This window comes from Hippocampus zosterae, chromosome 12, assembly GCF_025434085.1.
Source record: "Hippocampus zosterae strain Florida chromosome 12, ASM2543408v3, whole genome shotgun sequence".
In the NCBI taxonomy this organism is placed as follows: Eukaryota; Metazoa; Chordata; class Actinopteri; order Syngnathiformes; family Syngnathidae; genus Hippocampus; species Hippocampus zosterae.
In genome coordinates, this window is record NC_067462.1 from 10,487,292 (window position 1) to 10,506,210 (window position 18,919).

An 18,919-nucleotide genomic window follows, 5' to 3' on the forward strand; every position below is an offset into this window, starting at 1 on the left:
ATTTACTTTCCACGTCCTCCAGTTTGTCAGGGTTTTTAAAAAATATTTTCCTCGTGGGAGTAATGCAAACAGATTACAGTGAATCCTCATTATTCGTTTCAGTTAGGGATCAAGACCCGACAGAAAAATATGTGAAGAGTGGATGCTACCCCTAATTTATTGATTGCTTCTTGGGAAAAAAAAACTCTGAAGCATTGCCCACAATCCAATTTTTGGAGCCCCTGGCATATACTTAAATTAACAGCATTGTAATACTTACTTTCAAACTGGGCAGCAAGGTCGCAGTACAGAAAAAGAAAAGTACATGCAAACCATGAATAGTCAGTGATTGTGCCACTTGCTGCTCCATATAGAGGTCATTTTATTGTTGTTTTTCTAGTTGGGGTTTGAGTATATGTCTGCTCAGGACAAAAGAGGATCTTCTGTATTCTAATGGGATACCGGGCCGCTGGCCACCTTCAAATCCAAAATGATCCTTGACTTTTTGCTTCATGACCGAGCTGTGGGTTTGTATATTTATGTGTGATTTATTGTCTATGCAATTGGTCAGTCCACACATAGCGGTGTTATTCATAAAAAAATGATTGACCACTCTTAAGTGTTTAAAATGGCGTGCTATCTTTAACGATAGCAACGGAACTGGTTGAACAAAAGTGATCATTTGGGGGGTTTTCTGATCAATGATGAATTTCGAGCTATGAGGATTCCACATGACAACAGCAATATGCACACACACACACACAAACACATAAACACATAGACACATATATATATATATATATATATATATATATATATATATATATATATATATATATATATATATATATTAGCGGCTGGATAGCTCAGTTGGTAAGGCATCGGTTTGGCATACGGGAGACGGTGGTTCGAATCCCGCTTGGGGCAAAAATGAGCACATAACACCATCCAGTGTGGGTCCTTGGGCAAGATCCTTCACGCTAATGCCTACCTCATACAATGATGAGAGACAATAAAACGAATGACATGCCGGCTCAGACGTCGCCCGGCCAAACAAGGTCTGCGTCAGGTGCTGGGGAACCAGAGCACTTTGATGAAAAATGGGCTACTGGAACAAAGCGGAGATGGGCGAGAGGCGATAACATGGCTCTGATGGAATGCTACTACTCAAGCAACCCTAGTCAGAGGGGTTACATGCAGAGAATGTGGGCTAAATGGTTACTTCGAAACCCACAGTCACGGTTGACCACGAAACAACTAGTAGCTCAGTGTTCCAACATCCACAAACGGCAACTGCTGTCACAACTTGAGATTGATGAGGTACAACGCAGGTTCCATGGCGAAGGGCTCCAGGCTGCCAGATCAGAGGAAGAGGCCATACAAGAGATTGGGAGGCAAGCCCCAATGAATGCAGATGATGAGATTGGGAGGCCAGCCCCAATGAATGAAATGCTGAGCGAGGCAGCAACTGACCTGAAAGCTAAGATCATGGCGAGAATGAAAGCTGGGCAACCTAGAAACCGATTACAACGGCTATGTGAAGTACCATCTGAAAGTCTCATAGAAAGTGTGAATGCAGCACTGAGGGCGATCCCTACCGTAACGATCACAGAAACCAATGAGCTGATATACGCTTCAGCATCAGTGATCCTGGAGACTCTGGGCTATAAGAGCAACCATGGAAGCCATGAGATACGTTACCCACCATGGAAAAGACGGTTGGAGGCTAAGATCAAGGTGGTCCGGAAAGATGTGAGTCAATTGACGGAGGCCCAGAGAGGTGTGATGAAAAGGCCGATACCCGAGAGGTACATCCAGATGACCATACCTGAAGCACTCGAAACTGCCAAACAAAGGCTCCAAGCCTTGTCCAGTCGCCTAAAGCGGTACACGAAAGAGAATGAGGGCAGACGAATAAACAGGCTGTTCGCAACACAACCTGCGAAAGTGTACGCTCAGTGGCAGGGTCCTAACAACAGAGCTGACCCACCAAGACTGGAAACTGAAAGGTACTGGAAAGGCATATGGGAGAAGGAGGTTGCACATAACAGCAGTGCACAATGGCTGGTGACCCTGAGAGAGGAGCACAGCAACCTCCCTGAACAGAACCCAGTTACCATAACAGTGGCAGACATACAGGAAAAAGTCTCAGATATGAAGAACTGGACAGCACCAGGCCCGGACATGGTCCACACCTACTGGCTAAAGAAACTCACAGCACTCCATGAGCGCCTAGCAGTACAAATGAACCAGCTGCTGAGGGTTGGGACTCACCCAGAATGGCTAACCGAAGGGCGAACAATCCTGATCATGAAGGATCCCTCGAAGGGTGCAGTTCCATCCAACTATCGGCCAATAACCTGTCTCTCCACAACATGGAAGCTCATGTCAGGCATCATTGCGGCTAAGATAAGTGGGCACATGGATCAATACATGAGCGAAGCACAGAAGGGCATTGGTAGAGATACCAGAGGAGCTCCTGGTTGACAGAACAGTCGCACAAGACTGCAGGTCCCGACGTACCAACCTGTGCACAGCTTGGATTGATTACAAGAAAGCCTATGACTCGATGCCACATACATGGATCACTGAATGCTTGGAGTTGTATAAGGTAAACAGGACCCTAAGAGCCTTCGTTGCGAACTCGATGAGGATGTGGAAAACCACACTTGAAGCCAAGGGCAAGCCACTTACCCAAGTGTCCATCAAATGTGGCATATACCAAGGTGATGCACTCTCCCCACTGCTGTTCTGCATAGGACTGAACCCCCTAAGCCAAGTAATCACCAAGACAGCCTATGGATACCGCCTCAGAAATGGAGCTACGATCAGTCACCTCCTCTACATGGATGACATAAAGCTGTATGCTAAGAGCGAAAGGGACATAGATTCCCTGATCCACACAACCAGGATCTACAGCAGCGACATCGGGATGTCATTCGGGCTTGAGAAATGTAGTCGGATGGTGACTCAGAGAGGAAAGGTAGTCCGCACTGAAGGGGTCTCGCTCCCAGAAGGAACAATAGCAGACATTGAGGACAGCTACAAGTACCTTGGTATACCACAAGCCAATGGCAACCTCGAACTGGCAACAAGGAAAGCGGCTACGGCCAAATACCTCCAGCGAGTGAGGCAAGTCCTAAGAAGCCAGCTCAATGGCAAGAATAAGACCCGGGCAATAAACAGCTATGCCCTGCCAGTGATCAGATACCCTGCAGGAATAATAAGGTGGCCAAAGGAAGAGATTCAGACCACGGATGTTAAGACCCGAAAGCTCCTAACCATGCATGGAGGGTTCCATCCCAAATCCAGCACCCTGAGACTGTACGCAAGCCGAAAGGATGGAGGCCGGGGACTAGTGAGTGTGAGAGTCACTGTCCAGGATGAAACATCCAAGCTCCATGAATACATCAAGGAGAAGGCTCCAACGGATGACGTACTCAGAGAATGTCTCAGACAATGGGGAGCAGAAGATGAGGCGCTGGAAGAGGGACCATCATGGGAGGACAAGCCCCTACACGGGATGTACCACCGGACCATAACTGAAGTGGCTGATCTCAAGAAGTCCTATCAGTGGCTAGAGAGGGCTGGCCTGAAGGACAGCACAGAGGCACTCATCCTGGCTGCTCAGGAGCAGGCCTTGAGCACCAGAGCCATCGAGGCCCAGATATACCACACCAGACAAGACCCAAGGTGTAGGTTGTGCAAAGAGGCACCTGAGACGATCCAACACATAACTGCAGGGTGTAAGATGCTGGCAGGGAAAGCCTACATGGAACGCCATAACCAGGTGGCTGGCATAGTCTACCGAAACATCTGTGCGGAGTATGGACTGGAAACCCCAAGGTCAAAATGGGAAACACCTCCGAAGGTGGTGGAAAATGACAGAGCGAAGATCCTGTGGGACTTCCAGATCCAGACTGACAAGATGCTAATGGCGAACCAACCAGATATCGTGATCATAGATAAAGGGCAGAGGAAAGCCGTTGTAGTGGATGTAGCGGTCCCAAGTGATGGAAACATCAGGAAGAAGGAACATGAGAAACTCGAGAAATACCAAGGGCTCAGAGAGGAGCTGGAGAGAGCCTGGAAGGTAAAGGTGACAGTCGTGCCTGTGGTGGTCGGAGCACTCGGGGCAGTGACCCCCAAATTAGATGAGTGGTTGCAACAGATCCCGGGAACAACATCGGACATCTCAGTCCAGAAATGTGCAGTGCTGGGAACAGCAAGGATACTGCGCAGAACCCTCAAGCTTCCTGGCCTCTGGTAGAGGACCCGAGCTGAATGAGGGACGGACACCACCCGAGGGGTGAGATGAGGATTTTTTTTTTTTTTTTTTTTTATATATACACCAGTATATATATTGTTGGAGGCGATCAAGCAGGGGGAAGCGTGTTGTTGTGGACACAGTGGGATCCCTTCACCGTTCTCCACTTCCCCAGGTCCTCCGCCTGTTCGTTTGATTCGGGCTGAGTTGATGTGCGAAAATCAGAGGCTGGAAATGGAGACGTTCTTGCAAGGTGTTTTACTGAACGTTCAGGGCACCAGTGTGAAACAACACGAATCGATTCGGGCTCCTGTGAGTCTCAGATTTCATCAGGAAGCCCCGAGCAACTACAGTCACACGTATACATAGGCATAGTACGTTAATTATATTAATTAGCGGCGGGCAGTCCTTCCCCTTATGTAAAAATCAGAAACAAAGAAAGTCAAGCAAAGTTCGATCTTGGCATTTTGACAAAGTACAGACCATATCTGCTGTGCACAAATCTCGAGATAAGAGTTCCTCCTCAAGGGAACTTGACAGCCTTCAGGAACTTTACTGAGGTGGGAGACGCAAAAGAAGATACTTGGGGGCTGTTAATCACTCAAGGGGAAGTAGGACCCCAACTTCACACTACATTCTTTGTTTTAAGTAGCGGATGTTCAGGACAGAGACCTAATAGTCAAAGTCGACCTGTCTATGATACAAAGTTTTAAGCTAAACATCTCACATATATAAGTGATACCTTCAATATTTTGAGAGAGACCGAGAGAGAGCCTTGGATTTGAGAGGAAAACACACTCGGATTACTTTCCCAAATTGTTATTGGGTCATAATCACTAGACTAGCCTTCTTATGCCGACTCTGAGCTGACATGATCTTGTATCAGATGTTGCACTCAGATCTTGTCTCAGGGCATTGGGTGCGCACCACCGTAACGACCCAGTGGCCATGTAGCTGACAAGTACATGTCTTCATGACATTCACGCTCACTAGCTCTGTGTTTCCATCGACTCATGACCACCAGGGTTTTCTTCTTCAACTGTCCTTGGGGGAGGGCCTTGTGGTAGCGCCACGCTCTTAAAAATAGAACACTATCTTAACCTGAAATTGTCCGCCACGATAAAATCATCCCGACCGCCGCGTCTCCTCCGGCTCTCATCAAGTACCTAAAAGAACAAGCGAGTCTTTGCGGCAAAGAAGAGAGTCTTGGCGGTTACTACGGGCCTCAGGTGGAGGGCCACCCGCAGAGAGAGAGAGAGAGAGGGAGAGAGAGACACGAAGACTAGAGACAACGGCGAAAGAGCAGATTGACAAGCAAATTCAGCGGCGTGATTAATGTGACAACCTTTGAGAAAAGGTTATGGATCCATAGGGAACACTAATGTGTGCCGGACATGGAAGAGGAAGAGAAGAAGGGCAGGAGTCAAGTGAGGCTGGAGAAAGTCATCTCACTTGTCAGCTCTGTTTGGGTCTCCAGTGCCGATCCTCAACATTAAAATGGAATCGTTTTCACATGCAGTTAACACATTGTTACTGGGTGTCTCCTTCCTTGCATACATACGAACTGAATTTTAGCAGGCAATTAGGAACCATTTCTTTTTTGCTCGAGGGCTCCCTCTACAGTTCTAACATGTCTTTTATCCTTACAAGGTACGAGCCCTCCCAGGAATACTGCAAAGGTTTACAATTGCCTATCATGAGGCATGGTGAGATTTCCCATCTGACTATGGGTAAGAGGGCAGGTAAACCTTGTCGCCAACCCATGGATGGAGAAATTAGCCAAGGGTGGAACCTCGGAAAAACATCTTCAGACGCAGGCGGAAAGATTTACTTGGTTATTTAATTTCTCATTTGACTTGCATGCAGTCCAGAGACAAACATTTTTTAAAAAGTTAGTTAAATAGAATATATGGCCATACTTTCCTGGTAAATCACTCAGAAAGAAGCACAATGACTATATATTCCATCATATTCATTCCTCTGTTTACTAATTTACGGTAGACATGCTTCTATTATCGTTCTGTTGCTGCAGTTGCTTGATGAGTGAACTCCCGCTTCTTTGCTTCCCCGAGTCCGAATTCACACGGCGACAGTCTGCCCGATCTGTTCTCTTCGGTTGCCTGCAATCATGCAACGGCAGGGCGCACCGCCATTATGGGCTAATTATGGGCAAGTAATAAACAGTTGTCTGTTGCCCCGATGAAGACTGGGAATGAAACATTCTCTTCTGGATCGGGCATTTACGGTCGTTGCACTTTTCTGTAATAAATATTTTTAGCGCATTTCATCTGCCTTTCTGGAATCCAAAACGTTATTCGGTTCGGTTCCGAACCTGACAACATTACCCACATATTTGTAGAGTCCCACTCTGAAGTCTCTTTGGAATTCTTTGAGTGACGTAACAACGGGTGAAGTATAATCATGAATTGCAAAATCAAATTATTGCGCGGAGTTAGTTTTTGATCAATTGTGTCTTGAAGTCATTGAACCAATATGCAAAGGGGATCCTCCGGTGTCTGTTAACTACTACCATTTGGCAAAGCAAGAACATCCACATGCAGCCATGACACGCAGTCACTTTCTCGCAACAATGGGCAATCCGTAGCTCCTCCCCCAAATACAGAGATCTTTGAACAGCAAAGATCGATCATCTTACACAAACATTTATTAGCTCAGTCCTTGAACAGCCCATAGAAACGGCAATGATTGACATGCCATGTTGTTAATAGAAAATTATTTCCCTGAAATGCTGCCCAGTGCCACCGTACGTATTAGAAATACTAGAAACTGCCCTGCCCATCGAAAATTCAGCCAGCAGTTTACTGTTTGAAGAAGGACGTGACATTAGCTAAGACACAGGTGTCAAATTTCGGTCCTCGAGGGCATTCAGATGATGAGGATCATTACCAGGCTCCTGCAGAGCTTGCTGATGTGCTTAATACTTGAATCAAGTGTGTTGGAGGAGGGAGACATTATTGGCGATGTTTTACGTTATGTGTTGTATTATTTTCCGTTAAATGTTCTTTAAAGCGCTTTGGAGCAGCTGCGGCTGTTGTGAATGCATTCTATGAATGCAAATGTGTTGTATAAAACAGGCATGTTCATCTGTGGCCTTTGAGGACCAGGTTTGGTCATCCCTGCTCTAAAACAGTTCGTGGATGGGAATATGATACCTGTGAGATAAGCACTACATCCACGCACACCTGTGTACTCATTTTAGTTGATCTCCCATCCTGTTTTTAAAGTTCAACTCCTCCTCAGCAACGCTGCTGGGAAATCGCGACTGTGACAATGTGACTTGCTTTCACAGAAACATTGATGTAAAGTCATAGTCATAGTCATAGTCTTTCCAGAACATGCTAGAGTGGCTCTGAAAAAAAAGAAAAAAGGGACGAAGAAAGTTTACATTGGCATCACTCAAGGCAGAGAGATGCCTGAGCTTGATGCATGCTGACGCTGATGGTGCACACTGGTGACCTTTGGGCCGCCGAGTGCACTCAGACAACACCCTCTGCATGCCTTTCAAGTCCCCAAGCACACGAGCCAACCGTGGCTGTGTCTGTGAAACTTTAGGAGGAGCCCCACAGGCATCTGCCAACAAGCACTCACTCACTCACTTCTTCATCAAATATGAAAATGAAAAAAAATAAAATAAACATATTGTCCACAATAGTGATGTTCAACTTTGGAACAACCAAACAGGTCAATTAAGTATTTTGGATACCTTATGAGTGATGTGAACCTTTACTGTTTGTTCATTGGTCAGGCAGATTTGTCATGCACACGTCATTGTAAAATTTGAGGATAGGAAGCAGGAAATGACAAAAATAAACACATGCATATTTGGGTGGCCTTAGCGCTCCAGTTTTATACTGTACTCCACTTTCTCCAATTTGCTGCAGCAGTACATTTTTTTGCCACCCTTGGTCTCCTTTAGAATTTGTGGTTATTTTTCCTTATTTTTGCAATTGCAATTTAATATGCGCATTTTTTTTTTACCAATGTACTTTTCGCATGGATTTTTTTCATTTGTTTTCTCTGAACCCTTAGTCTCCTCTTGGAAACTTAAAATGACAATAAAAATTTGATACACACAGAATAAAAGCATCTTTTATGGCTAACGTACCCTGTTGTGACGCTTTAGCTCTGGACACTGCAGTGTTATATTACACAATTTCCACTTAGCTACAACGCCCCGTTTCTTGGAATACCCCAAATAAATACACTTGCTAAAGTTAGCTAAACTTGCAACTGTGTCTTTACTCTAGACACTGCACTGCATAGTCGATACTTTCTTGCTGGTTGAATTAATCACATCAATCCACAGTCTCCAGTTTGCTGCAGTGGCCCTTAGTCTCTTGAAAGTGTATCTCCTTCTGTCACCAACACGCATGTGTTGTCAACAAATATGGGAGAATCATTTTGTCCTGTCAGGGATGTCTCATTTCGACTGATGCGCTCAAGTTGGCGTGCATTCCTCATTGTATGATTTTGAAACGGTAATCCAATTGACATGTTGTTTGTTACCGCGTCTGTTTGTTTTTGCATACATCCTTGTTACTCCAATAATCCCGAGCAAAGTTTTACACGGCAGGAACAAGCAGTAAGAACTATTTCATCCTATCTAGACGCACAGTCAGGACACGCGTCACCATCTCCGGGACCCAGCCTGCTCCTCTGACACTCGCTCACAGCACGGTTTGTTTTTGTCTTGCCCTCAGAAATTTCTACTACATCACCATGCTGCGCGACCCGGTCTCCCGCTACCTGAGTGAGTGGAAGCACGTCCAGCGCGGCGCCACCTGGAAGACGGCCCTGCACACGTGCGACGGACGTTCGCCCACCCAGGACGAGCTGCCCACCTGCTACAATGGCGAGGACTGGTCGGGCGTCTCCCTGGTAGACTTCATGCGCTGCCCCTCTAACCTCGCCAACAACCGGCAAGTGCGCATGCTGTCCGACCTGAGCCTGGTGGGCTGCTACAACCTGTCCTCCATGAACGAGACCCAGCGCGACCATATCCTCCTGAGCAGCGCCATGAGCAACCTAAAGAACATGGCCTTCTACGGCTTGACCGAATTCCAGCGCAAAACTCAGTACCTGTTCGAGCGGACGTTCAGCCTGCGCTTCATCTCCCCCTTCACGCAGATCAACAGTACACGCGCCGCCAACGTGGACCTGAGCGAGCCCGTGCGACGGCGCATCGAGGAACTCAACTTCCTGGACGTGCAGCTGTACGACTACGCCAAGGACCTGTTCCTGCAGCGTTTCCAGTTCAGTCGGCAGAGGGAGCGCCGGGAGGTGCGCTTGAAGAGGCGCGAGGAACGCCGTTGGATACACGAGCGGCAGCAAGCTAGGCCTTGGCTGCCCAGACGTAGGATGGAAGCTTCGAAAAGCCAGGAGAAAGAGGACAATGACTTTGCCGGCACAACTGAGGACTACACGAGCCAAGTGTCTCGCTGGTGATGTCATAAACTGAAAACAGTGTCACGCTACGCTACTCGTGATAACTTTTGAATTGGCTTGTAGGTGAAATTTCACAATGAACCAAAAATGCACTATAACCTCTACAGTTGACCCTCATAGTAAGTCTTGGCCTTAATTGACATTTATATTTCTTAAATCAACCCTTCAAGAGTCTTCAAAAAAATTTTAGCACTTGACAAGTAGGATTCGATGAGTGTAAATAGTCTCGAATTTCTTTATCCTCACTTCACAAAAAAAAAGAAAAATTTGCCAAATGACGTGTGGTACAATCAAGCAACGTTCACCTCTAAAGAATATATAGTGCATTTTAAGGTTCATCCTGAAGTTTGACCTCATATCCCAAACTACCTTATTTGTGAATAGAGTATATTGCCATCATTTCATCATTGATATGTTCTTCAGCTTTTTGGTGTGCACTCGTTTTTTTTTTCTTTCTTTTTAACAAGTGTTCTCAACCTGGGGCCCGGTGCGAGGGCATCCGCAAAATAATTGCCCATAAATTAATACATAATATCAGTTTCAAAAAGTACATATCGACTGTAAATATGGAAAACGGCGTGATAGTAAAAAAAAGTAACATACTAAACAAATTGCCCATCCCAACCTTTGCTGAAGGCCAGGTAAACGACCATGTTTGGTTGTGACATACCATCACAACTAATTCTAAGGGATTAAAGTCATGGGTTTTTTTTAATGAAGTTTTTTTTTTCTTAGAACAATATTATCTATTTATTTATTTATTTATTTTGGGGGGAATACAGTCCCATTTTAAGAACAGTGTTTCCCAAACTTTATTGAGCCAAGGCAAACAAAACAAATATCCCTAAAAGTACATTTGTGTACGGTATATCCTTAAGCAATGATAATCTTGTTGGTGCAATTATTTTTTGTATGAAAAGCAACAAATGGACCAACAGGTCCATTGTACCGTCTACCATCGAGTGAAAGAACTTTAACTGTTCTGCATGTCTGCGATTGGCTGGCAACCAATTCAGGGTGTCCCCCGCCTACTGCCCGAAGACAGCTGGGATGGGCTCCAGCACCCCCGCGACCCTAGTGAGGATAAAGCGGATTGGAAGATGAATGAATGAATGTTCTGCATGTCACTATATGTCGCCTGCGTGAATGGACGAACAAAGATACAGTCCATTATTTGCAGTAAATTAATAGAAATATTTCTACAGCATACTTTATAATCTCACAGGATACTATGATGCTGCAGTGGTTTGGAATCACTGTTTCAAAGAATAAAGGAAGCAAGCTGATAAAATATGAGGGGGGATTTGAACGCTTTTATAGCGGTATCTAGATTGATATTGTATTTAAAGAGTGCAACTTTTTTTTCTTTTTTAACCCTCATATTATGTTGAAAAAAAATCACATTGATTATGTTGTGGGTCATTTTGACCCGCACTGTAAAAATCCACACAAAATAGTCAAAAAACAGGTTACACTAGTAACAACTTTGTTTAAATGGGACATTGTCCTTGTAACATTACAACTTCTTGTTACCGTGACATTATGAGATTTTTAAAAAAATCAAATATAGAAAACTTTCTATGGCACACTATTGTCTTGTTTAATTGGTATTAAGGATCATGAGGGTATCCTTAGATACATTTCCCATATGTAAGCCCCTGCTTTCCAAGTGCGGACACTGCCTCCAGGTGCCCCTTTTGGTGTCTTAAAACTCTTCAAATGCTGTGTTTTTAATCATTTCATCGCTGCCTTGATTCTTTTCCAAATGCAGCTCTTGCCAGAAAAAAACAAACAAACTCAGAAGCTGCTTTATTTAAAAAATGTTTAAAAAAAGGAAAAAAACATGAATGTCATCAAAATCAAAGAAACATTTTTAAAAAGTAGATGTAGACGGTTGCATGCCACATTCACACTTACAGTCTTTAAAGAATTCGCTTTTTTTTTTTTGTACTGGTAATTGTTATTGTTTGACGTCAATGGAAAGCTTTTCCTTGAGGGCCACTTTTGGTGCATGAGGACTGATTATGTTTGAGTTGTGATGTTGTCTTTTGCTTTCACAAGTGCAATACCTTGCTCAAGATAACCCTCAATGACGTGGGTATACAGTGGAACCTTTCAAGTCGAAAGCATTCCATTCTGCTAGTTGCAAATTGTTCTAATTTCAAAACTAATTTTCTAAGTTTTCAGTGTTAAAACTGCTTGCAAGATTCATATATACAAATAACTGACACCTTTTCAGCCATGTCTTTTGTCTTTTGCAGAGATGGCAAGTCCAGATCCAGAAAATGTAAAAAAAAAACTATATATCTTTTTAACCTTCCGGTTGAATCGAAGCACCTGTTACTGAAGGCGAACTGTGGCACGATTTTTTATTTATCAACAAAGTATTTACCATTGCCATCTCCTTTAACTATTGGCCATTACAGTATAAAATTCTAAAAAACATTTAGGTTAATAAAGAAAACTATCCATCCTGAACTGGTTGAAAAAGTAACTCCTCATTTGCAGAAGATAATGAATACATACCTTTAAGTACCAATATTATCTGTCTCCGTGTGTTGCTCCATCGTTTGTGTTCAAGTTTCTTTTGCTTGAAGACATAGATGCTATTCATTGGCCGGTAGATGACATTTTGCATTGTTTGCGAGCATTAAGATAAAATCATGTGACTAATGCCAAATACACAATGTGCAATTCTGTGAGTTTAATATTTAGTTTGATAGTAAACGTCAACCGCGAGTGGCAATAAACAGTTTGAAGGCTCTTTTTTGAAGAGCTGTTCTCTAGTTGCCAAATTGCTGCTTGTTGTGAAGGAAGTTTGGCCATATTGTACTGCGCAGCCAGGATGGACAAGTCGCAATAAGCTCCACATCCTGCCGAATTGTCATGCCATCACTCCTTCATCTTTGCCAACAGTGGTAATCTTCCGTATATAAACAAACAAAATAAAATCCAAAGATTAACCAACCACACTTATGGAGACTCTTGAGCAAAGCCGATTTTTCCAGAGTCAAATTCCAACACGTTTCACTTTGGAGGTTCCACTGTATTTAAGATGAGACATGGATTAAAAATACAATACATGATGAATGGATTGTGGCTAAAGAAATGTATGCTTAATGATCTTGCACCACAGGGAAAGTATACAAATGTGTAGGCAAGTATATGTTATGCCGTTACTGTTTTCTGAAGCGACATCAACACACATGAAGATGAAAGGGCAGTTTTTGTTTCATCTTTTTGTCTGTGTTGATGCTTCTTATCTTGTACCCCCTAAAAGGCCCTGGCAACACACACACAGACACACACACACACTCACACACACACTCTCACATTTCTTAATTATCAGCATAACAGCATTGTATCTCTTTTGATTTCAGTTCTAAAAAAAAATACCTCAATGTCTTGTTTTCCCCATCCTTAAGATGATTTCCATTCATCTATTTGCAACAGTGGATGTTTGAAGCGCATCGATGATTTGAGTTTGTCGGCTTTCATGTTTGTTCACGTTTTCAGATTCAGTGTTGGTGACGTCAGTCCGGTTCAGAACAGTCTCCTTCTGACAGCAACCTTCCACATTTCAGTTGAAAATGTCATCTTTACAAATCACATTCATGAATATTTCCTTTCCTAGGTGATGGTGTTGGTTTTGCGGTTGAGAATAAAGCTTTCGCTGCTGTGTGACAAGCAGCGGGAGTGAGAGGACGACAGATGGGAGCGCAGAATGTGCTGCAGTCAGTTTACTGGACCACTTACCGTACACTACATGGACTGCTTATGTAAGGAAACTCTAATGAGATTCGAAGACTGATGTTATTATTTTGGATGGGGTTGGAGTGTGGCAATGATGTTTTGATGGTTGGTTATTAGATTATGTCAAAGCCAATAAGTGTGTGTGAGACACATGTCAGTTACATGAACAAAGTCTGCACACCCCCGTTCAAATGCCGTGTGTGTGTGTGTGTGTGTGTGTGTGTGTGTGTGTGTGTGTGTGTGTGTGTGTGCGTGTGTGTGTGTGTGTGTGAGAGAGAGAGAAATACACATTAATAATAACAATCGAAAAACTTTTGCACCATTAATTTGATCTCTAACATGTACAAGTCAATTAAAAAAAAAGATATTTTGAGAAAGAAAACTAAAGTGAGAAAAGTGGTTGCACAAGTGTGTACATCATCTTATAAACAGGAATGTTGCCTTCTTCAGAATCAATTAAATTCAATTATGCCCAATTTAAAGTGAAATAAATTTGAACATTTTCTCGTAGGCTTTTCCTGGCAATGTTTTGCTTTCTTGCAGCAGCCGAAAGCTTTTGTCCCTTCACCTTGTCTAAGGCTTCCAGGTGGAAGACAAACAGCCCCAATGCATTATGTCACACCCACCATGCTACATTGAAGGCATGGTGCATATGTCAAACATAATTTTGGAATTACGGTCAAAACGTTGCAGCATCACACAAGGGGGACCATCTTTTTTGTTAACTTCTGGTTTCATTTTTTTTTCCAATTTTGTTGTACAGGTTTTAGATCACATTAATGGAGGCGTATGTATGTATGAATGTATGTATGTACACAATGTGTCTTTGAAATTTATATTATTTGAAAAGTGGCGAAGGAACGGCTCGGTTGCCTGATGGGAAATGTTTCACCAACAAGTCGTCGGGTTGGGAGGCATAAAAAGTGAGCGTGTTCTCTGGTGTAACAAGTTCTGTACATGTTGAAATGTCTCGTGATCAAATGAATTGCCTTTTTTGGGCGTGTAACATTTAATCTGCCATTTTTCTTGTCAGAGCTGGAAAATTTTAAAACTACAAATAAATGCATTGAATGACCATGATACTGCACTGTTTGTTTCAGATCTACTTGAGTTTGCCTTTGTACATCACAACATTTTTGTCACATGCAAGTAAAGTGCCTCCATTCTTGGGGCCTTAAAGTAATATTTTCACTAAAACATAATCCCCAAAATGCAGACTGCCCAATCACAGCACTGAAGAGGGGCTTGACGTTTTCATGTGACATTTTACCTGTTATCCAGAAAAATGTACGTTTTTTTTCACACCTCCATAACTGATCCAGACACATGGAAAAAAAACATATGCAGTTGTTCTAAAGAAAACAGACACAACTTGGTCTGTACTACTGTAAACAAATGTACTTAAAAAAAAATCAATGAAAGAAGGCAATGTCCCTGTTAGCTCATTAGCCAAAATGAAATGCTAATATTATGCTCCGAACTAGTAATAATTCTTAGCATTGGCTATGTTAACACGGTTAGCTTTAGGGCAGACATGTCCAGCTCCGGGACTGGAGGGCCACTGTCCTGCCTGTTTACCAGCTCTCAGATGATCATCAGCCAGCTCTGAAGCAGCGTTAGAACGACCTTGATTATTTAAATCAGGTGTGTTGCTCCTGGGAAAGCTGGAAAACAGGCAGGACAGCGGCTCTTGAGAAACAACTTTGGACACCCCTGCTTTAGGGAATCTCCTTACTTTAAATTCATTCATAAAGTGACAGTTTACATGCCTCAGTGGGTGTGACTGATTTGGTCGGTAAGTGAGTTCAAATGGCCTCAGCAGCTTGACCAAAGTTATGTTCATTTAACAAGTTGGGTCAAACCCGATTAAACCAATGTGTTTTATTCATTAAACTCTAAAAGTTGGTTCAAAACTCAATAACCCATTTTTTGGGGGCTCAAATTGCCCTAGTATGGGTCAATCCTTTTTTAACACAGTAATTGGGTCAAATTTAACCCCAAATTACTTATTTTTGACCCAACTGTGTTTAGTGTAGCAGCCATTGTTAGCCACTATCATGTGATACATGATGTGGAATGCTTTAGATTATGAGCTTTTTTTTCATGCCTTCCTATCAAGAAATCACTGAGGTGGAGCATTCTATGTGGGCTTTATTTGAACATATTTTTCATGCCGTTACCAGTGAAAGCCTTGTGCCTCCCCTCAGGTTGCGTCGCACGGATGGATAGCATTTCTTTCAGCCGGCTGTGTCACAGATGGTATGATTGTATTCTCTCCAATGCTTTGACTGTAGGAAGCGTTTAATGACTTGGAGAAAAAGTAAAAAATAATAACACATGGACGTTTTTTTCCCCCCCCAAGACTTTTTTTTTTTTACTGTGAGCTTTTATAGTCAGCAGAAAAAGCCCGTGCCTGGTTCCATATGGTGCTCATTCTGCAAGGAACATTGATTTGTTCATCTTACAACAAAGGAGAAAAATGATTTATGAAATAAACATGAGAGTGAATGAATCAGCAGCCTCTTTCACAAAATCAAATGGACTATGCCCACTTTTGTTGGCACTTGGATAAGAAGAAATATTATTGCTTAGTATTTTTCATACAAAATAGAAGTACTGGTAATTAAATAACAAATTGTTAAAAAAGAAAATAATAGTGTTGTGGTTAAAAACAGCTCAAGAATGTGCCGAGGAATGGATCAAATTTTGTTATTTATGTGTTGTTAAATATTTTTAAAAATCAATAAAGCAAAATATTCATTATTAGTATTTGCAACCTTCGTAATTACATTGCAGGTCAAAATGGCATGCTTTCTACGTCTTTTTGTTTTTATTACAAAATGTTTTGATTTAAAAGTAATGGGCAAAAACTCCTGTTGGCATTTTGTTCTTTTGTTCTTGTCATTGTACAGTATATTTTGGGGAAATTCTCATTGGTGAAGAATCTTTTTTTAATAGGTAAACATATCAAATTTTGGAAGCAAAGATAACGGAAGGATTACAATGACATTCTTCTTCTACAATAATGTATAAATTCAAACTGACGATCTTGCATCAGTAATTTCTCTGAAATAAGTGCCCAGGCAGGCAAAACACAAAATTAACACTATACTGACATTTAGTGGTCATTCCTGAGACCTGCAGCCTATCTCCCCCATGACAACATTATTTTAGTTCTCCATTAAATGCTAGTAAAAGACAAACAATTCAAGCAAGACCAGTGAAGCTTAAAAAAATAAAATAAATAAGATATGACAATGAGGAGTATTTTATTAACCCCTGACTATGGCGGCCTTCCTGTGTGACATTTTCATGTTTTCCCCATGCTTGCATAAGTTACTCAGCCTTCTCCCACATTCCAAAAACATGCATTTAAAGTTCAGTGAAGATTCTAAATTGTCCATAGATGTGATGAATGTGAGTTTGAAGGCTTCTGTGCCTGTATGTTCCCTCAAAGTGATTGGTGACCAGTCCCGGGTGTAACTCTAATCTACTGTAGGCATCAGCCCACTCATTAGTTTAATGAGGACAAGCGTTACAGAACATGGATTTGAATTACATTTTGCTAAATAACCCTGCCTTACAGTGGAGCATGTGGTGTGAATGTAGAGTCCACACCGGACGCGGTGTCGCAGGAGGGTTATCCTTGTCATAGCTGTCAGAAAGTGTCTTTTCAGGAAAATGGATGGCCGTGACACGCGTCAAGTTAGGTCAGCGTTTCAAGTAAAGCAAGTCAGCATGATTCATGAATCTTGATGGAGAAAGCTATTTGATGACTTGTACACAAATAGTTGTGTCTCTGGAGTGCCTGCCCTCTGATTAAGTGTGAAATTAAAACAACCACACAAATGTTTTGTTTATGGCTGTCACTGTTGAATATTTTTAGAATGGATTATTCCATCAATTGTCTCAATGATTAATTGAATAATCGGACAAAATGTTATTTTGCATTAAATGTGTATTTTTTAAAAATATTTTCCCAATTAATGTTTATTTAGTATTGTTCAGTGATTAAAAATAACCAGTAAAAGCAGTATCACACAAAGGGGAACCAATCTTATACTCACCAACAATTTTGAAACGAATCTAGTTACTGGCTTTCCTGTGTGGAGTTTGCATGTTCTCCCCGGGCCTGTGTGGGTTTTCTTCGGGTACTCTGGTTTCCTCCCACATTCCAAAAACATGCATGTCAGGTTCATTGGACACTCTAAAGTCTCCTGGGATGTGATTGTGGGTGTAAACAACTGGTGAGTGTGCCGGTGTACGAATATATAGTAAGCAGCAATACCAAGAATAAAGGTCACAAGTTAGAACAATATGAGTATAGGTCACGTTCCCTTATCTAATTATCTGGGCCAAAGAGGCCTCAGTCTAACAGCGCCATGACCGGAATGTAGGGCAAATGACTGACAGCTTGTCAGTCATGCCTTCTATCTCTGAATGGATTTTTCAAGTTGTCACAGCAGGACAGCATCCCATCACCGAGAGCCCTGAGTTGGAAGACGTCTGACAGCCCGAATCAATGACTAAACAAGCACTGCTGGATTGCCCCGCGTGGTACCTTTACTGTGCATTTTACTACCTGCTGCTGTCTGGTGCCAAGTAGGGGGCTCTGATCAACATCAATGGCACAACTAGAATACCTTCGCCCTAATTACCCTAGCCACCTCAAGGACACAAGGCTTAGGAAATTGAATGGGGCCCTTTAATAGCAGGCTTGTTTTTTGTTGTTTTTGTTTTGAGGGTAGTCTCCATGGTCCATCTTGCCTGGGTCTCCGAGGGAGCCCAGATTTGCCCCTGCATTGGGGATGTATTTGTGTTTGGAGATGTGTCGATAAACACGGCCCATCCCTGGCCCCCCACCCCACAAACACACACACATTTTCTGGGCCCACTGAGATGAAGCCTGTCTTACAAAGCTTAAGCTCCATACACGGTCATCATGTTAACGATAGCCAGACCAGCCATTGATTGGCCCAGCACAATATGGGGCAGGATGAGGGCTGGCTGATTTGCATGACCGCGAAAACTGAGCTGCTTTTCATAGGACCAGAAATACAGGGTATGTGAAGTTTTATGTAATTCTTGAACTTTGGGGTATTTTAACGAAGGTATGCGATAGATGTTATTCAGACACCTGGCACTGTTTTAAATTGTGTGAAAAATTGTGCACTATATACTTTAATTCCTCATGTAACTGTCATATTGCAACAGTCAATCACATAAAACGTTTACAAATAATTTAACTGTGGGTAATAAAACAACATAAGGAAAAACACCATGTATGGTTTTGGTTTCTCTTTTGGTCATATGACTCGTTCACTCTGGGACTTTTTCCTCACAGAGAGCAATGTGCTGACCTAGGCATGTGACACTGAATGCATGCTGCATTTCCTGTTTGCTGACAGATCACATATGTATAAAAAGTACACATAGAAGAGGAGGTAATATTAT

At 42.6% G+C, this 18,919-nt stretch overlaps 2 protein-coding genes across 2 annotated transcripts in view; one reads left to right on the top strand and one right to left on the bottom strand.

Annotated features, from left to right (window-relative positions):
- The window catches only part of hs6st3b (heparan sulfate 6-O-sulfotransferase 3b), a 59,758-nt gene extending 49,535 nt beyond the window's left edge, over positions 1-10,223 (top strand). The window contains exon 2 of the mRNA XM_052081486.1: positions 8,968-10,223. Coding sequence (XP_051937446.1) covers positions 8,968-9,712 — 745 coding nt within the window. The 3' untranslated portion in view covers positions 9,713-10,223. The remainder of the gene's footprint in view (positions 1-8,967) is intronic.
- The window catches only part of LOC127611119 (neuroligin-4, X-linked-like), a 273,291-nt gene that overhangs the window by 45,971 nt on the left and 208,401 nt on the right, over positions 1-18,919 (bottom strand). The gene's annotated exons all lie outside the window — the stretch shown is intronic.